The 19,530-nt window shown below is 45.3% G+C and overlaps 2 protein-coding genes and 1 non-coding gene across 4 annotated transcripts; 2 read left to right on the forward strand and 1 right to left on the reverse strand.

The window, feature by feature from the left end:
* The first annotated feature begins 4,787 nt into the window (after positions 1-4,787).
* Positions 4,788-9,416, forward strand: LOC115114184 (large ribosomal subunit protein uL18-like). Of its 2 annotated transcripts, XM_029642240.2 has the most exons (8): positions 4,788-4,894; positions 6,133-6,202; positions 6,760-6,875; positions 6,979-7,113; positions 7,667-7,869; positions 8,417-8,594; positions 8,916-9,004; positions 9,279-9,416. In XM_029642240.2, exons 1-8 carry the CDS (start codon positions 4,892-4,894, stop codon positions 9,379-9,381), a joined length of 897 nt encoding a protein of 298 aa, XP_029498100.2. In that variant the 5' UTR covers positions 4,788-4,891; the 3' UTR covers positions 9,382-9,416. The 2 variants fall into 2 exon arrangements, with proteins under 2 accessions (XP_029498100.2, XP_064869378.1); XM_065013306.1 differs by lacking the exon at positions 4,788-4,894 and having other exon boundaries at positions 6,155-6,202; positions 6,646-6,875.
* Positions 8,102-8,225, forward strand: LOC115114895 (small nucleolar RNA SNORA26). Its single transcript, XR_003861291.1, has one exon. It is a non-coding gene; the product is annotated as a small nucleolar RNA SNORA26 (small nucleolar RNA).
* Positions 9,417-9,659: 243 nt separating the features above from the next.
* On the reverse strand, positions 9,660-17,806 carry LOC115114183 (divergent protein kinase domain 1A-like). The gene is made up of 5 exons (XM_029642239.2): positions 17,448-17,806; positions 13,022-13,156; positions 12,618-12,725; positions 12,101-12,277; positions 9,660-11,895 (listed from the first exon to the last, which is right to left on the reverse strand). The coding sequence occupies exons 1-5, from the start codon at positions 17,499-17,501 to the stop codon at positions 11,083-11,085; spliced, it is 1,287 nt and encodes a 428-aa protein (XP_029498099.1). The 5' UTR covers positions 17,502-17,806; the 3' UTR covers positions 9,660-11,082.
* Positions 17,807-19,530: the final 1,724 nt, after the last annotated feature.

The following is a 19,530-nucleotide window of genomic DNA, read 5'->3' on the forward strand; positions in this document are numbered from 1 at the left end:
GGGAGGAGGACACAGTGGAGTTGTCAACCGTGATGGCGAGATCATGGAACGGGCAGTCCTTCCCCGGGAGGAAGAGCAGCTCCGGCTTGCCGAGGTTCAGCTTGAGGTGGTGATCCGTCATCCACACTGATATGTCTGCCAGACATGCAGAGATGCGATTCGCCACCTGGTCATCAGAAGGGGGAAAGGAGAAGATTAATTGTGTGTCGTCTGCATAGCAATGATAGGAGAGACCATGTGAGGTTATGACAGAGCCAAGTGACTTGGTGTATAGCGAGAATAGGAGAGGGCCTAGAACAGAGCCCTGGGGGACACCAGTGGTGAGAGCACGTGGTGAGGGAGACGGATTCTCGCCACGCCACCTGGTAGGAGCGACCTGTCAGGTAGGACGCAATCCAAGCGTGGGCCGCGCCGGAGATGCCCAACTCGGGAGAGGGTGGAGAGGAGGATCTGATGGTTCACAGTATCGAAGGCAGCCGATAGGTCTAGAAGGATGAGAGCAGAGGAGAGAGAGTTAGCTTTAGCAGTGCGGAGCGCCTCCGTGATACAGAGAAGAGCAGTCTCAGTTGAATGACTAGTCTTGAAACCTGACTGATTTGGATCAAGAAGGTCATTCTGAGAGAGATAGCGGGAGAGCTGGCCAAGGACGGCACGTTCAAGGGTTTTGGAGAGAAAAGAAAGAAGGGATACTGGTCTGTAGTTGTTGACATCGGAGGGATCGAGTGTAGGTTTTTTCAGAAGGGGTGCAACTCTCGCTCTCTTGAAGACGGAAGGGACGTAGCCAGCGGTCAGGGATGAGTTGATGAGCGAGGTGAGGTAAGGGAGAAGGTCTCCGGAAATGGTCTGGAGAAGAGAGGAGGGGATAGGGTCAAGCGGGCAGGTTGTTGGGCGGCCGGCCGTCACAAGACGCGAGATTTCATCTGGAGAGAGAGGGGAGAAAGAGGTCAGAGCACAGGGTAGGGCAGTGTGAGCAGAACCAGCGGTGTCGTTTGACTTAGCAAACGAGGATCGGATGTCGTCGACCTTCTTTTCAAAATGGTTGACGAAGTCATCTGCAGAGAGGGAGGAGGGGGGAGGGGGATTCAGGAGGGAGGAGAAGGTGGCAAAGAGCTTCCTAGGGTTAGAGGCAGATGCTTGGAATTTAGAGTGGAAGAAAGTGGCTTTAGCAGCAGAGACAGAGGAGGAAAATGTAGAGAGGAGGGAGTGAAAGGATGCCAGGTCCGCAGGGAGGCGAGTTTTCCTCCATTTCCGCTCGGCTGCCCGGAGCCTTGTTCTGTGAGCTCGCAATGAGTCGTCGAGCCACGGAGCGGGAGGGGAGGACCGAGCCGGCCTGGAGGATAGGGGACATAGAGAGTCAAAGGATGCAGAAAGGGAGGAGAGGAGGGTTGAGGAGGCAGAATCAGGAGATAGGTTGGAGAAGGTTTGAGCAGAGGGAAGAGATGATAGGATGGAAGAGGAGAGAGTAGCGGGGGAGAGAGAGCGAAGGTTGGGACGGCGCGATACCATCCGAGTAGGGGCAGTGTGGGAAGTGTTGGATGAGAGCGAGAGGGAAAAGGATACAAGGTAGTGGTCGGAGACTTGGATGGGAGTTGCAATGAGGTTAGTGGAAGAACAGCATCTAGTAAAGATGAGGTCGAGCGTATTGCCTGCCTTGTGAGTAGGGGGGAAGGTGAGAGGGTGAGGTCAAAAGAGGAGAGGAGTGGAAAGAAGGAGGCAGAGAGGAATGAGTCAAAGGTAGACGTGGGGAGGTTAAAGTCGCCCAGAACTGTGAGAGGTGAGCCGTCCTCAGGAAAGGAGCTTATCAAGGCATCAAGCTCATTGATGAACTCTCAGAGGGAACCTGGAAGGCGATAAATGATAAGGATGTTAAGCTTGAAAGGGCTGGTAACTGTGACAGCATGGAATTCAAAGGAGGCGATAGACAGATGGGTAAGGGGAGAAAGAGAGAATGACCACTTGGGAGAGATGAGGATCCCGGTGCCACCACCCCGCTGACCAGAAGCTCGGGTGTGCGAGAACACGTGGGCGGACGAAGAGAGAGCAGTAGGAGTAGCAGTGTTATCTGTGGTGATCCATGTTTCCGTCAGTGCCAAGAAGTCGAGGGACTGGAGGGAGGCATAGGCTGAGATGAACTCTGCCTTGTTGGCCGCAGATCGGCAGTTCCAGAGGCTACCGGAGACCTGGAACTCCACGTGGGTCGTGCGCGCTGGGACCACCAGATTAGGTACGCGGCCACGCGGTGTGGAGCGTTTGTATGGTCTGTGCAGAGAGGAGAGAACAGGGATAGACAGACACATAGTTGACAGGCTACAGAAGAGGCTACGCTAATGCAAAGGAGATTGAATGACAAGTGGACTACACGTCTCGAATGTTCAGAAAGTTAAGCTTACGTAGCAAGAATCTTATTGACTAAAATGATTAAAATGATACAGTACTGCTGAAGTAGGCTAGCTGGCAGTGGCTGCGTTGTTGACTTTGTAGGCTAGCTGGCAGTGGCTGCGTTGTTGACACTACACTAATCAAGTCGTTCCGTTGAGTGTGATAGTTTCTACAGTGCTGCTATTCGGGGCTAGCTGGCTAGCTAGCAGTGTTGATTACGTTACGTTGCTAAAAGAACGACAATAGCTGGCTAGCTAACCTAGAAAATCGCTCTAGACTACACAATTATCTTTGATACCAAGACGGCTATGTAGCTAGCTATGTAGCTAGCTACGATCAAACAAATCAAACCGTTGTACTGTAATGAAATGAAATGAAAATGTGATACTACCTGTGGAGCGAAGCGGAATGCGACCGGGTTGTTGAGTGAGGAAGTTCTATTCGGTAGACGTTGGCTAGCTGTTGGCTAGCTAGCAGTGTCTCCTACGTTAAGGACGACAAATAGCTGGCTAGCTAACCTCGGTAAATTAAGATAATCACTCTAAGACTACACGCTCTAAACTACACAATTATCTTGGATACGAAGACAGCAAAGACAACTATGTAGCTAGCTAACACTACACTAATCAAGTCGTTCAGTTGAGTGTAATAGTTTTTTACAGTGCTGCTATTCGGTAGACGGTGGACGTTAGCTAGCTGGCTAGCTGGCTAGCTGCTGGGCAGATAGCAGTGTAGACTACGTTAGGACGACGAAATACGATAATTACGCAATTATCTTTGATACAAAGATGGCTATGTAGCTAGCTAAGAAGAAATTGCTAAGATTAGACAAATCAAACCGTTGTGCTATAGTGAAATGTAATGAAATGTAATGAAAAGTTATACTACCTGCGGGCCGAAGTGCGAATGCGACCGTTCGCTCCAACCCGGAAGTCATAAAAGGAGAGAGTATGCCAACAGGAGAGAGACCAACAGTTTTTCACATGGTCTGTCCTTTCTCCGGGTTTAGCGACCAATCGTTTTTACAACTCCAACCCCTGTATGTTCTTCAGCTTTTTAATTTTTTTATTTGACTAGGCAAACCAGTTAAGAACACAATCTTATTTACAAGGACACAATGGAGACATTATGTAAAAAATAAAAATGTAAAAACGTTACAATCAGCATAAAAAAAGCACAAAATAGCAGAACTGGTCAGGAGCCCGTAAAATGGCTGCTATCCACTGCAGCGCCATCTGGTGCGAGGGTACACAAATAAAGAGCTGGTTTCACCAGACACTGTTTGAAATGTTCATGTAGAAGTACAAGGATGCTTTGCTTACTGTGAATTTGCTTTGACTGTAGTTTAAAAGGGTGGTCGTTTTATTTCCTGTGTTGTGTGTATTGTGGCTTTACCTTCACTATGGTGAAGTTAATAATTGAGAGACCAAAATATGTTATTCTTGCAAAAGACTGACATTTTGCAACCTTGCTTGCACAGGTAGGAGAGACATCAGAGACTGTAATATTCTACCCTCTGCCCAGGCTTTTATCTGGGGGCCGAGGCTAGTAGTCTCCCTAGTCCCCAGGCAGACAGGTTGCCTCCCACATGAACAATGTTCTGTTGCCCTATACAAGCTGCGTTTAGACAAAGAATATATATTATGTTGACAAGATAGTAGTGACTGCTCTAATGGAAATACATGTTCTCAATGATTGAAGGCAGGAGAGAGCAGGTGGGACCACTCTAGCCAATGAGAGGGCAGATAAACGTGTGAACAACAGGCACAATTAAGTTGTTTTTCTAAAAGTTGCAGGAATGCCCCGCGCATCATCCACCTATATAAGTACATTTGTAACAGCCTAAGCATTAAGAAACGTGTATTCGATCAAATAAAGCCTCACGTAATTCGACACTCTCATAGAACGCCATACAAAATGGGTTTATCTCCCGCGGACAGATTTTGGGCGAAGTAAATCCCCTCCGATTGAGACAGGCTGAATCGGGTTGATTTTGATATTGGTGGGATTCGTTTTGCATGACCCGGTACCCCGGTTGAGCTGATTTTGTTCATTTTAGACCGTTCCCTTGGCCCTTAAGTGAAGGTTTTACTCACCTGGTGCACAGGGAAATGCAAAAATAAACTCCACCATTTTTACTATTATCACATCAGGGCGGGATGATCGAGTGACGAATTTTCGGGCAAGGGCGGTCCATTTAAAACCCATTCCTTCCTCCCTCGCCCTGCATACACGTCAGACACCATGTAAAACTCATCAGATATGTCCACTTCATTTGAGGATTGAGGGAATATGGTGTTTCTTTAAAGTGTTTGGAATGCACTAAAGTCAGGGATTTCCCGAGACTACGAATAAAATAATATTCATACAATTTTCCTCCCATCCAGTAGGTGGCGTGCTTTACCGTTTCTATTCATAGAAAGCGGTATCCTGTCTGCGACGTCAGCATTTTTGACCAACTCTGCAGCTACTTGGGAAGACTTTCAACTGTGAAGTTGGACATTTTTCAAAAATGGTCAGTATTTTGTCATAATATGTTGACAATCCTAAACATGTTCCGCGTATACATGTAATATGCATTGTCATGTCGGATAGACGTTTCTTTGGAAATGGATGAGGGTGGATTTGTGCAGCATACTTTCGCGGGTCTGCTGTATGTTTACTGCAGGCTAGGTTCCATCGTGGCGATATGGCGCTCAAAGGCCTACCTCAACATTTCCAATTGCAAAAAAACCTGTTTGTTGTCGATGTCAGCCTAAATGCTGTGTTTAGATGGTACGAGGTAGACGGCAAACCAGATGTCATTGTTTTCAACGAGAACACGATGGTAATGTCATTAAGCCTGGCGGTGAATTCCGCCAGCCTCCACGGTAAAACAGAACTAAAATAATTCAACTTTTGCCTTCGCGTTGTTTTCTGCCTGATTTGTACTGCGTACTGAAATCAATATAGTAATGCATACAGTCGTGCTAGTTTACTTTTGCCCTCAACCAAAAAAGAAATGGAACAAGAAAAAAGTTTCTGCCGAGGTGCACTTTGAAGATGCTACAACAGTCCACATGTAGTTTTCCTCTGCAAGGAAAACTTGTAATAATGAATAGAAAGACAGACGACCCCATAGTAGAATAGTCTATATTTTTACCTAGTGGGCATGTTGTGTTCTCAGAGAAATATTAATCTAGAGACACATTCAAATTATGAATGCAATAGGGGGGAAACGTATATTCGTACAAGCAGTCAATGCATAACTATTCGTTACTATCGCAGTTTTAATGACATGTGTTAAGGTGGGGATCCCGTTTTCCGTTTCTAATATCCACGCGAGCTGTACCATTTTTACACACGGAAGTCTTAGCGGCAGCATGTTAAGTACATTATGCGTTGCAATTTGCGGTGACTTCATACCGGAGAGTGGCGCTAAATATATAACGGGTCAATTGTAGACCAACTTGGGGTAAAACGCCACCCTACCTCAGTCATTTTGGAGTGACATAAATTGTGATGAGACGGATTACATTTTTTGTTGAGCAAGAGTAGTGACAACCAGGAAAGTGTTGGGTTGGGGGTTACATTAAGTGGTTTCTGTGAGAAGCTCCGGCAATATTATCCTCGGTGGCGTTAGGCCTACATTATATTACATGCACTTTATTTGGGGCCCAGACTGCAGAAATGTGTATTGCGTGTTAGCTGACACGCCTGAACCATTCGCCAGAAGTCTGCAATGGCAGCTGTCTCAACTCTTTCTCTCTACAGGGCTTTGTGAAAGTCGTTAAAAGTAAGGCCTACTTCAAGAGATACCAGGTGAAATTCAGGAGAAGGCGAGGTACATTTTTCTTGATATGTAATGCACATTCACGCACCCTTTTATATATCATATTCTCGCCAACTTCTGGCTGCAATTCAAACTCAAAAGACACACCCTATTTGTCTTTGGTACAAATTATTAGCCAAGCAAGGGAAGTTTGCAATGTAAGCCCCTCAGTCCTAGTTTTTAATGGAGTTTGCAAGTGTACAATTATGTACACTTCGGGCGACTAAGTACCGGGCAAGGGTGGTCCATTTAAAATTCACTTGCCCCGAGGGGAGAGGGTGTGTCTGTTAAGTGTTTGGAATGCAGCCACTGACTGAATAGAATGGAGAATAAACATTTGTTTATTTTTATGACTGTGATAAATTCGCTGCTTCTTGATGATGATTCCAAGATCTCTGAGCAAATTGTAGTTGGTCCTTCATTTGCGACGGCTGATGTTTTTTTGTTCTTTCAAGACGGGGCTGAGAGAAGCGAGATGAATGAACTACTAGAAGTGCTGAAGATAAACAGTCAAGTGCTGATTCTGGCATACTAGCCAGTTGTGTGTTTGGTGTGATTGTCTTTGACAGAGGGGAAGACTGACTACTTTGCCCGTAAGCGCCTGGTCATACAAGACAAGAACAAGTACAACACTCCCAAGTACAGGATGATCGTGCGGTTCTCCAACAGAGATATCTGCTGCCAGGTGAGTGCAGTGTGCAGGCTTTTGTCCCTACCCAGCTCTAAGAATCTTGATAAATATTTTTTTTACCACATCCAGACCCTCACCACTTCTATCTCTGTTTCAGATTGCTTATGCCAAGATTGAGGGTGACCAGATTGTCAGTGCCGCCTACTCCCATGAACTGCCAAAGTACGGCATCACAGTGGGACTGACAAACTATGCTGCAGCCTACTGCACAGGCCTACTGCTGGCTCGCAGGGTAAGGGACACACACATACTGTATGCATACACACGCCTCACGCTCATACACATAGAGGAATGCATAGCTGCATGCACACACCCTTGGCAATCCCATAGAGATACACATACGCAAGCGTGCACACTTGCGCAAAAATGTTCTCGTGTTTTCATGAGGAAGCTGGTTGACGTCACTGTAATAAAACTGGAATGACTTCATCCTGAGTAAAGTTGTTTGTCAGGGTATTGTTGGCACCTGTGTAGGTATTCATCTGCACTGGCAAATTAATTTATTTTTAAAATTAAAACCTACCACTGCTTCCTGTACCAGTATCATTATGCTGAAAAGGGAAGACAGATCCGTGTGTACAGTTTTCTGAAGCGTATCATTTTCTCTAATACTTTTTTTTTGCGGAAACCTGTGACGCTGGTATGGGGATATTCTTTACCTGCTTTTACAGTCGTGTGGCCTCCCGTCTATCATTGAATGCAATTAATTTCAGTATAGCAAGCTACTATTTGAGGATATACATTTGCATTTCTCTAATGAAACATCGTTCTCTCTCGCTCCTCAGCTGCTGAACAAGTTTGGTCTGGACCAGGTGTATGAGGGCCAGGTGGAGGTGACGGGAGATGAGTTCAACGTGGAGAGTATAGACGGCCAGCCGGGGGCCTTCACGTGTTTTCTAGACGCCGGGCTCGCCAGGACTTCGACGGGCAACAAAGTGTTCGGAGCACTAAAGGGCGCCGTCGACGGTGGCCTCTCAATTCCTCACAGGTTAGTGCAGGTTGAAGCTGAGCACTAAAGGGCGCCGTCGACGGTGGCCTCTCAATTCCTCACAGGTTAGTGCAGGTTGAAGCTGAGCACTAAAGGGCGCCGTCGACGGTGGCCTCTCAATTCCTCACAGGTTAGTGCAGGTTGAAGCTGAGCACTAAAGGGCGCCGTCGACGGTGGCCTCTCAATTCCTCACAGGTTAGTTGAGTTGAAGCTGAATATGGATCCCCCTTTTTTGCCCATCTAGGACTTGAAATGTTCTATATGACCAACACAGAGGGGTAAAGTATTATAGTTCTCTCATAAACCTGTAGTGAAGGCTGAACACCTCACTGCGGATCCTGTCGGGAGATACAAAATGTGTCCACGTCCTTTCTCTTGCACTTCATCGGGAAAATGTTTGCCCAAAACTAGACTATCAATTCTGCATTAAGACTTTGTTATTTTAAAATGTGATTATGGAAAACGTTTTTTTTATGACTACCGGTATTCAAAGTCGCTGTACACTAAATCAACCAAAGTAATCAGTGTGGTACCTCTCGCTCCTCAGCACAAAACGTTTCCCAGGCTATGACATGGAGAGCAAAGAGTTCAACGCAGAGATGCATCGCAAACACATCATGGGCATGAACGTGTCGGACTACATGAGCTACCTGATGGAGGAGGACGAAGACGCCTACAAGAAACAGTTCTCCCGCTTCATAAAGAACGGCGTCACGCCAGACACAGTAAGGCCGTTTTACACATCCCACTGAATCAGACATTAGTGACGGAAAAGCCTGTACTCCAGATCCTGTAATGGGAGAGTATCAGTTGGTTTGGCAACTCCTATTTAAATTCGCTGCTTCTTGATGATGATTCCAAGATCTCTGAGCAAATTGTAGTTGGTCCTTCATTTGCGACGGCTGATTTTTTTTGTTCTTTCAAGACGGGGCTGAGAGAAGCGAGATGAATGACCAGATAATGCTGAAGGGCTGTTTGTTGGTTTTCTGTGGACCCTGGTCCTGAACTGTTTACCTTACCCCCGCCTGAACAATGTGTTCTTTCAGGTAGAGCAGATGTACAAGAAAGCACACGCCGCCATTAGAGAGAACCCAGTCCACGAAAAGAAACCCAAAAAAGACGTCAAGAAGAAGAGGTGGGTTTGGTACACAGTTGCTGGCTTTACACTTGGGAACATTTGCATATTGTGCATTGGGGTAGTGCTTCTTTATGATGATACGAAGTATGCTGAGCAAAATGTAGTTGGTCCTTCATTTGCAACAGCTGATGTCCATTGTCCTTTCAAGACGGGGCTGAGAGAAGCGACTGTATATTGTAGTTCCACTGGTAGCGTCAACATTGAGCTATCAGCCTTTAATCTCATTCGCTGTGCTGATGGTTAATGGGGGTATTGTTTTTTTTTGTCACAGGTGGAACCGCGCCAAACTCTCGTTGGCACAGAGAAAGGACCGCGTTGCCCAGAAAAAGGCCAGCTTTCTACGAGCACAGGAAGCAGAGGCGGCGGATGGTTAGATGGACCACTGGCTTAATAAATGTATTGCAAATGACTTTGTTTCACCGTCACTTTGCTCCCTGCGGAAGCACCGTCCTGGCAGTTTGCGAGAATGGCTTCCTGTATACTGCAGTTTTTATATTTGAGGGAAATTCTGGTGTGATTGAATGAGTTGATTTAGCAGGTTCTCCCACACATTCCATCTTTTACAAACCTTTTTTAGTCTGCATATTTTTTTTCATACTCACTGCACATACGGTCAGGATAATCCACTTTCAACTTGACTGAGACCACAATGGTGAGTGGTATGTGGTTTTTATTGTGCAAAATCATGCTGGTTCAAACTTCAAGGTAAACATACATCTACATTGCAATTCATCCCTCAACTGAAGGTCACAGCTGCATTTAACTCCTTCAGAATCCACATCGGACTGGGTTTCCATTTTAAAAGATGTACAGTTTGAGTTTAAGGACGTAGAAACAGCAAGTCAAATGTAGTTCATGTACACTACCTCCTTTAGTGGAAGATAACAAGTCTGGTGTTTTCAGCATGATCTATAGCTTGTACAGAATATGGCACTAGGATGCTACATAATGGAAAATGACAAATGTTCATGGTATGCAAACTGGCATTTATCAGAGGGTGTAGAAGAGACTAATTATTAGTCCAGTTGATGCAGCACTGCTATATGCCAATACAAATCATCAAGTGAGGAAGGGTGGTGAAACGTCCAGCAAAGTGGATGACTCCATGGGGTGTGTCCCAGTATCTTACCTCCTGAAGTATACACTCGTTCCACTACTTCCCATGAATCTAAAAGCAAAGGATCAGTCAAGGTATGGACTAACTGGTAATACTGGTCATTTCAAAACATGGCAGGAAAGATTATTGGGAGAAAGCCATAGGCTTATATACGCTTTCCTCAGATATATTGGTCACATTGTCTTCATGTAATGTGCAAGTGTAGTTCATACTATCGCTTCAAAATGTTCCATGAGCTCCTTCATAAACAGCAAATATCTCTACAGTTTCCCAGCATCCTGAATATGAATTGTGGTAGTCCAACGACTCATGCCTAGATTAAATTGGATCAAGCTTTAACCAGCGATAGCCGACACCCACACCCGCATAGCTAATGTTTTGTCTGAGATGGAGCTGTCAAATCGGTGAGCGGCTGCTTTCGATTGTCATGAAGCCACTCGCGTTAGAAGTTCAGAACGAGAAAATGTAGGCTATATAGAAATGAGCTCAAATTGAAAATCATTCATCCGTCTAATCGAGGTGTAGACTACATCTGAAATTAGTGTTTTAATTTAAGGAAAAAATGTGAAAATGGCACATTTGTTACTTAGTAATTTAAAAAAAGGAAGATTTCCAATGACAACCAATTAGTAGGCAATGTCTACTTATAATGGTTAAAATTGCACGATGCTCACCGATGTCACTGGAAACACTTTTCTTCCTCTGTTTTACTACAAAACAAAGTTGTGAAAAAAAGCTTTCGAAAAGGTAGTTCCACATCAATTTCCTTTCAAATAGGTATGCCAGGAGCCGCTTGTGGATTTGACAGCTCCAATGCAGCATAAAAACAGGTGGTAGATAAAACAATATAGTACGTCTTGAATGAACAATCCACCAAAGTGGTTGAGTTTTTAGAAATAATTTCCCCAAAGGCTCCTCTAACCAAGCCAATGTGCCAGTAGCAGACTTGTCAATTACATCATGAGTCTTTAGTATGAGAGATCTGTCTCCACAGCAGAGCTTTGAGGTTGTTCAGGATGAGCGAGTGTTCCATGTCCATCTGGCCCGCTGAGCCCCTGAGGGCCATGCAGGCATACAGCTGCCTCTCTAGCTCCTCCCTCAGCTCCGACGGTGTTCCCCTCAGGAGGTAGTCCCTCAGAGCCCTGCACGCCTTGGCCAGGTTGGGCTGGGTCACCTCCTCCCTGCATCGTTTCTGAGCCACGTCGCACGACGTCCGGCAGTCTGCCCCAAACAAGCAGTCGTCGTCCTTCTCGCAGTGCAGCGCGCGCATGGTTCGCCTGAACGTGTCCTCAGAGACGATGGCCCGCGGGTCGGTGAGGCGGAGGTCGTGGCGGTCCGTGTAGCCGAAGTGGCCGGCGCTCAGGTCGCACATGAGGAAGCTGCCGTAGTTGCCGTGGAAGATGTCCTCCACCAGCTCCAGGAGACCCATGGAGATCTTGGCTTTGCGGGGCCACGAGGGGGTGAACCACTGGTCCATGCTGCGTCGGGCCCCACTGGGGACCCAGGCTTCCAGGGGCCAGGGGAGGCTGACACCGTAAAGGGGGCCATAGGGTACCCTCTCGGTCACGTACAGGTCTCCACAGAAGCCCATCAGACGAGGGGTGTGGCCCCGTTCCTGGAGGAGCAGGCCCAGCAGCACCTCGTCCAACTGGAGAAGAGCCCAGGCCGAACGGGCCTCTGGGAGCGAGACGTGGCCGTCCTTGTTGCCGTCGGCGACGCTGAGTATTTGGGTCACCAGGCTGGCCAGATTAGCTTGCTCGCCCAGTTTTGACTGGAGATGGGAGAGAAAGTGGAAGGAAGAAAGAGGTTTAGCTGGTATCCTCTATAAACTATGCAGATTTCTGGTAAAAATGTTGGTGCAATAAATAACCAAAGCATCAAAGGACTTCGATGGAGACAAAAACTCATGTCAAAACGGTATGCTGATTATTTGCGACAGCATCTGCTGAAGTCAAAAGCGGCAATAGTTCCAAGACCTTGAGGTGATTGAAGACCATCTCTCGGAACTTCTCCACAGATGTTCCGCGGGTGGGTTTGTCGAAGACTGCAGCCTCTCTCCGGGGCTCCGGCTCCTCTCCGAGCTCATAGTGCAGCACCTCCCCCACCTGGCAGCGGATCACCCCGTCCACGTCACCCCAGCCACCTGTGTACACCTGAGAGCCCCAGGCAAGAGGGACAACCAGAGAGTGGCATTACATTATTTATACACCTACAGTCGATAAGAAGAACTGATGGTACTGGATTATTATCCTGAACTGACGGTGCATGGAAATATTGTAGTGAACTTCTACTGAAGACACCACGCCCTTCAATAAAACCATTGGCCACATACAGGAACTTGCTGAAGCGCCTTCTTGAGTCAACATTAGGGCTGTAGGTCCGGGTCCTAGGAGGATGCACTGATCTAAGGTTGGTTTTTACTGATCCTGGACCTGTACTTGGTACAGACCAAGACAACAGCTCAGAGGTAGGGTGCACGGTCTGTTACCACACCTGGTTGTTGGGGCTGGTGGAGAGGCACCTGCCCAGGTAGAGGGTGTCTTTGTCACAAAGGCTGCTGCAGGCCGAGCCGTCAATGATGCCTCTCCTGTATTTGTCACACTGGGGGAGCAGTGGACATGGGTCGGTGTTAGTCTCTCTCTCCATTGCCTTTACTCTACAACAGTACACCAGATTTTACAAAGTGAGATCTATAGAGGGCGGACCACTTGTGACGATGGGTGAGATGCTATGAGATGCGCGCCCCCCACACACACACAGTGTTGTCATACCAATCTGGCTCCACTGCCTGTTCAAAACACTCCTCCTGTCTATCAATAAATACAGCAAAATATGTAAAAGACAACAACAACAAAAACGAAGTGGATCATGGATATGACCGATGTGTCCGTACTCACTATGGCGTTCTTGCACTCATGTCCTCTGCACAGCTCGGTGTAGTTGGAATACTGGACATAGATCACCCAGCCCCCGACAAACACCGTCAGCCAGGTGAGGAACAGGTATTTCACCCGCACAAAGGAGATGCGAGCCTACAGGGGTCAAACAGAGCAAACTGGGTTAGTTGGTTACTTTATTCTTCGCCTTCCCTTTAAAAATGCATAAGCATGCACCAATGCATCAATGAGTAGAGCATTAAGTGCACAATGTTTAACCACCATGTTCAATCTACCACATCGTGTTGTAAAATAGCGTGCCGAGTCCCCCCGCCCTACACAGTAAAACATCACTCCATCTAATTCTAAAGTGCAGTTGAAATGGCGGCTTTTTCATTAATGGCATGAGTTGAGGTATTCCGTTAGGATTCTGGACTTTTAACGGTACACATTCACATGCATCTACAAACAAATGGAGAGAGAGAGAACAAACCCCTATTGTGCAGTGAGAGTCAAAAATGAGGCCAGCCTGGTCAATGGCGGTATACTAATTAGCGCTTCCTAATCAACACCGTCATGTGACCAACAACAGACAACCAGCGGTACTGTAGTTTCCACGGTGACAGTGGGGTTCACATAATCAAGCTATTGATCTCAACCACAGTGGTCCAACAATGACCCGTTGAGACTAAACAAGAGTTCTGGGGTTAAGTGTTGGTTTGATCTTAACGTAACCAGACTCCAGACATGGTTCTCAATCAATTGAGTTACAGACCTAGGCTATAGGCTGCCACAGGCCTCATATCACATGACAAGATAACGAACCCGTGTGCAGTCAGATGCTTACGTTCCAATGTCCACACTAGCATACTACCTATAATAGAATGCATGCCTAATCAGAGATTGATGCCAGGGATCAGAGATTGACTGCCCTGCCAATAAATTGCATCATACTATGTGTGGATATTAAAACAGAATCAGAGTATGTCTGAGAGGTAAACTGTGACCAATTAGATACTTGTGAGGGGAAAGGGACAAATCACCTTTGATTTTCTCTGACTAAGTGTTTCTAATCAGGACTCTATGATCAAGCCTGGAGCAGTGTTGTTTTGGGATGAGAAGAATAAGCTTGAACCATGAGGGAGTTCTGGCTTAAAGGGGTTAGAGAGAGAGGGGCCTCCAGAGGTAGGACCAAGTCACTGTTGGTCGAGTCACAAGCCAGGCCTCATTCTACAGTGAGCAGTAAAGTATTGTTCTAACAGCATCATCTCTTCAGGAGGATGTAATGTTAGAGAACGTTCGGATTGAAATGTTGTGTAAAACAGATAGGATTGCCTGTCAGAAAGAACAAACAAATTCATATGGAGCGATTTAATCATATCTGCTCTACTTGTTCTATTTCTATCTGCAAATGTAATCATGTCTGCTCTACTTGTTCTAGTTCTATCTGCAATGTTCAGAGCATTTCACATCACTGAATACAGCAAAACATGGGAACAGAATACAGTTAGAGATGGGGGGGAATCAAAACAGTTACATATTGGGATATTATTTTGACAATATATCATATCGTTTTGACAATATTGGAATATTATTTTTGCACTAGTTGCCTGTATGTTTGCACCAAATGCCAGTATATTCCCTTCTTAGCTAGTTCTCCATTTATTTTTATTTTTAAAGGGAGCCAATTTGTTTTCAGAACTTTTATTTCCATGACTAATCAAAACTTGTTTTCTCAGGCTCTCTCGTCTCTTTGTAGTAGTCATATGGTGAGCAATATGTTTGGAACATTGAATCGCCATAAAATCACAGTACTGAACTGCAACACATATAGAATCGTGAGAATTGCAATACATATCCTATCAGCACCTAAGTATGGTTATAATATCGTATCATGAGGTCCCTGGCAATTCCAAGCCCTAAATACAATCATGTGCTATTGAATGCACTCATCATACTGCAAAAGAAAGTCCTCTAAAATGTATTCTGTGGTTTGAATAAGTTACATATTATATAAGTCTATTACATATTTAACAAAAACATTGGGCTCCCAGGTGGCGCAGCAGTCTAAGGCAGTCTCAGTGCTAGAAGCGTCACTACAGACACCCTGGTTCAATTCCAGGCTGTATCACAACCGGCTGTGATTGGGAGTCTCATAGGGCGGCGCACAATTGGCCCAGCGTCGTCCGGGTTTGGCGGGTAGTCATTGTAAATAAGAATTTGTTCTTAACTGACTTGCCTAGTTAAATAGAGGTTAAATTAAAACAAATTATAATAATAAGCAAAGCAAGCATGTCAGACATTGAGAGCAATGTCAACATTACCATAGTGATGGATTGGGAATCATAGTAATAGGCTGTGCATCACCGGCCAGAGTCACATGCAAGCAAAATATTATTTTTTACATTCTATCCAACCCAAAACAGACAGACACACTCACAGCGCGTGTTCCGTACATTAGTGCATATGGTCCGTCTCGCCCTCTTCCCACTAAGCCTCTTATGGTATAGGGCTAGGTTCCCCCATACATACATATATTTTTTTTAAAATCACTGTTGGACATAAAAGACTAAAAACACCAGGTAATCAGCTCCAAGTGATTTTAATTTTGGAAATCTGTACAAGTATTCCCACGCATAATAGAGAGACGTGACAGTATACAATTGTAAGCAAGGTTTGAAATTACTAAGTTTTAGACAGATATTATATCAATTTTGGCTTCTACGTTCCGGCTCCCCATCTGCGTAAGAAAAAGGCTGAATCTACACTAAACAAAAATGTAAACTGAAATAAAAGATCCCATAAATGTTCCATACGCACAAAAAGCTAATTTCTCTCAAAATGTTCCACAAATTTGTTTACATCCCTGTTAGTGAGAATTTCTCCTTTGCCAAGATAATCTATCCACCTGACAGGTGTGGCATATCAAGAAGCTGATTAACAGCATGATCATTACACAGGTTAACCTTGTGCTGGGGACAATAAAAGGTCACTCTAAAATGTGCAGTTTTGTCACAACACCACAGATGTCTCAAGTGTTAAGGGTGTGTGCAATTGGCATGCTGACTGTAGGAATGTCCACCAGAGCTGTTGCCAGAGAATTTAATGTCAATTTCTCTGCCACGTTGTTTTAGAGAATTTAGCAATATGTCAAACTGGCCTCACAACCGCAGACCACGTGTATGGCGTTGTGAGGGTCAGCGGTTTGCCCCAAGGTGATGGTGGGGTTATGGTATTGGCAGGCATAAAAGCTACGGACAACGAACACAATTTAATTGTATCGATGGCAATTTCAATGCACAGAGATACCGTGAAGAGATCCTGAGGTCCATTACCATGCCATTCATCCAACGCCATCACCTCATGTTTTAGCATGATATAATGCCCCATGTCGCAAGGATCTGTACACAATTCCTGGAAGCTGAAAATGTCCCAGTTCTTCCATGGCCTGCATACTCACTAGACATGACACCCATTGAGGATGTTTGGGATGCTATGGATCGACGTGTACGACAGCGTGTTCCAGTTCACGCCAATATCCAGCAACTTCGCACAGCCATTCAAGAGTGGGACAACATTCCCCAGGCCACAATCAACAGCCTGATCAACTCTATGCGAAGGAGATGTGTCGCGCTGCATGAGGCAAATGGTGGTCACACCAGATACGGACTAGTTTTCTGATTCACGCCCCTACCTATTTTCTAAGGTATCTGTAACCAACAGATGCATTACTTCTTTATTCCCAGTCGTGTGAAATCGATAGATTAGGGCCTAATGAATGTATTTCAATTGACTGATTTCCTTCTATGAACTGTAACTCAGCGAACTCTTTTAAACTGTTGCATGTTGCGTTTGTATTTTTGTTCAGTTTTGTTGATGATCCCTGGTATATGGGAATTGCAGCCCCCCCCAGTGCCCAATACTCTTGGTTCAGCCTTATTATCCAGCACAGCAGATCATTCCTGCCGCGGCACTGGATAAACAAACTGTTGCAGCTGCAGAATCACATATTCCACTGGTGGCCTCAGGCAAGGACAAAGGTGGTAGCCCAAATGAATTTGAGTACATTCAATGTGTATTAAGCTATATGTAATAAAGTGTAGCATAGTGCCTTAGTCCCATAACATAATAATAGGCCTAATTTATTTCTGCTAGTTTTTAGGGAGACTATTTTTCCAAACCAAATTGACGCATCTCATGGTAGCGTCAACAATTTCAGCATGCAAGAATATGCATCGCAGCCAAATGTTTTCTACCTCCATGAACTGCTGGTGTAGGCTACTATTAAATGAACATTTTAGTCCCGTCAGAATTGTAAGAGTCTGCACGACGAAATGCATACACTAGTTACAGCAATCAATGACAGTAACCACACGGTGTCAATCTTATTGACTGCAAGCTCTGTCAATATAAAATGTGTAAAACGCGTTAGAATAGCACTGTTTACCTGGAAAAATAATGATTTCTTTATCCAGGCCCGTGGAAACAGACCTCTCGCCATCACAAAAATAGACCATCTCAATACGTGGAACTGCGAAAGAGAATCCAAATAAATGGAGTGAAGCTGGAGCTCATGAAGAGACTGTCCGTGTTCGTAGGCTACACAATTTTCAGTTTCCAATGCGTTTTAAGCGCATTCTAGATTTCACAAAATATATTCTGACATCGAACATCTCCCGGTACCCAATTATTCTTAGTTCTCCATTTGTGTAGAGCCAAAGACCGGCTCCTTTACGCAGTTCACGGGTCTGGCAGCGCTGCTGTCTTGCTCGTGCAGCTGACCAGTAATTCTGCCAGCAGCACAACGGATGACGTCACGCTCATATGGTCATGAGAAAACCTTCAAAATAAAACCACACATTTCAAAATATTGCAATGTGGATAACTCATTCAAAATATATTACATTTTAATCAATGGCCTGCAAGGAAAGGCAATTAGTAATTTATGAAAACAAATACAAAATATGGTTTAAAAAAACATTTTTAACCAACAAATGAAAAAACACTATCGTTGACACTGGTATGTTGAGAATATTGGGCTGCAGAGAGAACTTTTCTACCCTTCTCAGCTAAAGTGGGGTGGAAAATACTCAGTTGGTTCTCAAATATGTGTAGTTTTGGAGGGGGGACTGTGCCAGACATATCCTGTAATAGCCTGTACACGGGATACATATTGGCTTGTAGAGAGAACTTTTCTATGTTTTGCAGACTCAACCAAGTAATTCCAATAACATGCATTTGTGTATTTCTTTAAATACAGTCTACACAACAGCTTTCAACATACGAGTATGTGTGTGTGTAAACTTTCAAAATGAATGATGGTGTGAATAAAACAATAAACAACAAAAAATAAAATGTCATTATTCACAGGCCTTCCTCTGACACCGCCTGGTATTGAGGTCCTGGATGGCAGGGAGCTCAGCCCCCAGTGATGCACTGGGCTGTACGCGCTATCCTCTGTAGCGCAGCTAGCGCCTTGTGATCAGATGCCAAGCAGTTGCCATAACAAGTGGTGATGAAGCCAGTCAAAGATGCTCTCAATGGTGCAGCTGTAGAACTTTTTGAGGATCTGAGGGCCCATGACAAACCTTTTCAGCCTCCTGAGGGGGAGAAGATGTGTTGTTTGTGCTCTCTTCATGACTGTGTCGGTGTGTGTGTGGTCCACCATCGTCCTCTGTAATCAGGCCCACCACTGTCATTTCGTTGGCAAACTTAATAATGGTTTTGGAGTTGTGCGCGGCCACGCAGTTGTGGGTGAACAGGCAGTACAGGAGGGGACTAAGTGTGCTGTTGCCTACCCTGGCCACCTGGGGGCGGCCCGTCAGGAAGACATTTCACTGTACTTGTGCACGACATTAAAACTTGAAACAGTTTCTGAGGGAGGTGTTCAGTCCCAGGGTCCTTAGCTTAGTGATGAGCTTGGAGGGCACTATGATGCTGAACGGTGAGCGGTAGTCAGTGAATGGCATTCACACATAGGTGTTCCTCAGTGTATATTGTCCATGTCCTTGTTCAGCCACGACTCCGTGAAACATAGGATATCACAGTTCTTCAGGTCTAGTTGATAGGATAGACTCGAATGAAGTTTGTCCAATTTGTTCTGCAGTGATTGTACTTTCACCAATAGAACAGAGGATAGAGGCGCTTTTCATGTACTCGCCAACGTAGTTTCGTCAGGGTACTGGCGGTGTCTCTTACGCCGCCTTTTTCTTTTGAGGATTAGGCCCTGGTCCAGGGTGAGCAGTATGTCCTGCGCCTCCGACTCGATGAGTTCATCCTAATCGAGGTTAGTGATCGCTGTCCTGATCTCCAGAAGCTCCTTTCGGTCATAGGCAAAGATGACGGAAACATTATATACAAAAATGGTTTAGATTATCCATTTATTTTTTCAAGGTTGGTAGCAATGGTTTGAAAAACAGTTTTACTGCACCAGAGTGCAAAAAAAAAAAATCGATAGTCACAAAGTTTAGCATGTCTTTGCAAGGGGACTCTTATTTTGAGAAAAACATTTATCCGCAACCGTGCTGCCA

This window comes from Oncorhynchus nerka, linkage group LG9b (genome assembly GCF_034236695.1).
Source record: "Oncorhynchus nerka isolate Pitt River linkage group LG9b, Oner_Uvic_2.0, whole genome shotgun sequence".
NCBI classification, from domain to species: Eukaryota; Metazoa; Chordata; class Actinopteri; order Salmoniformes; family Salmonidae; genus Oncorhynchus; species Oncorhynchus nerka.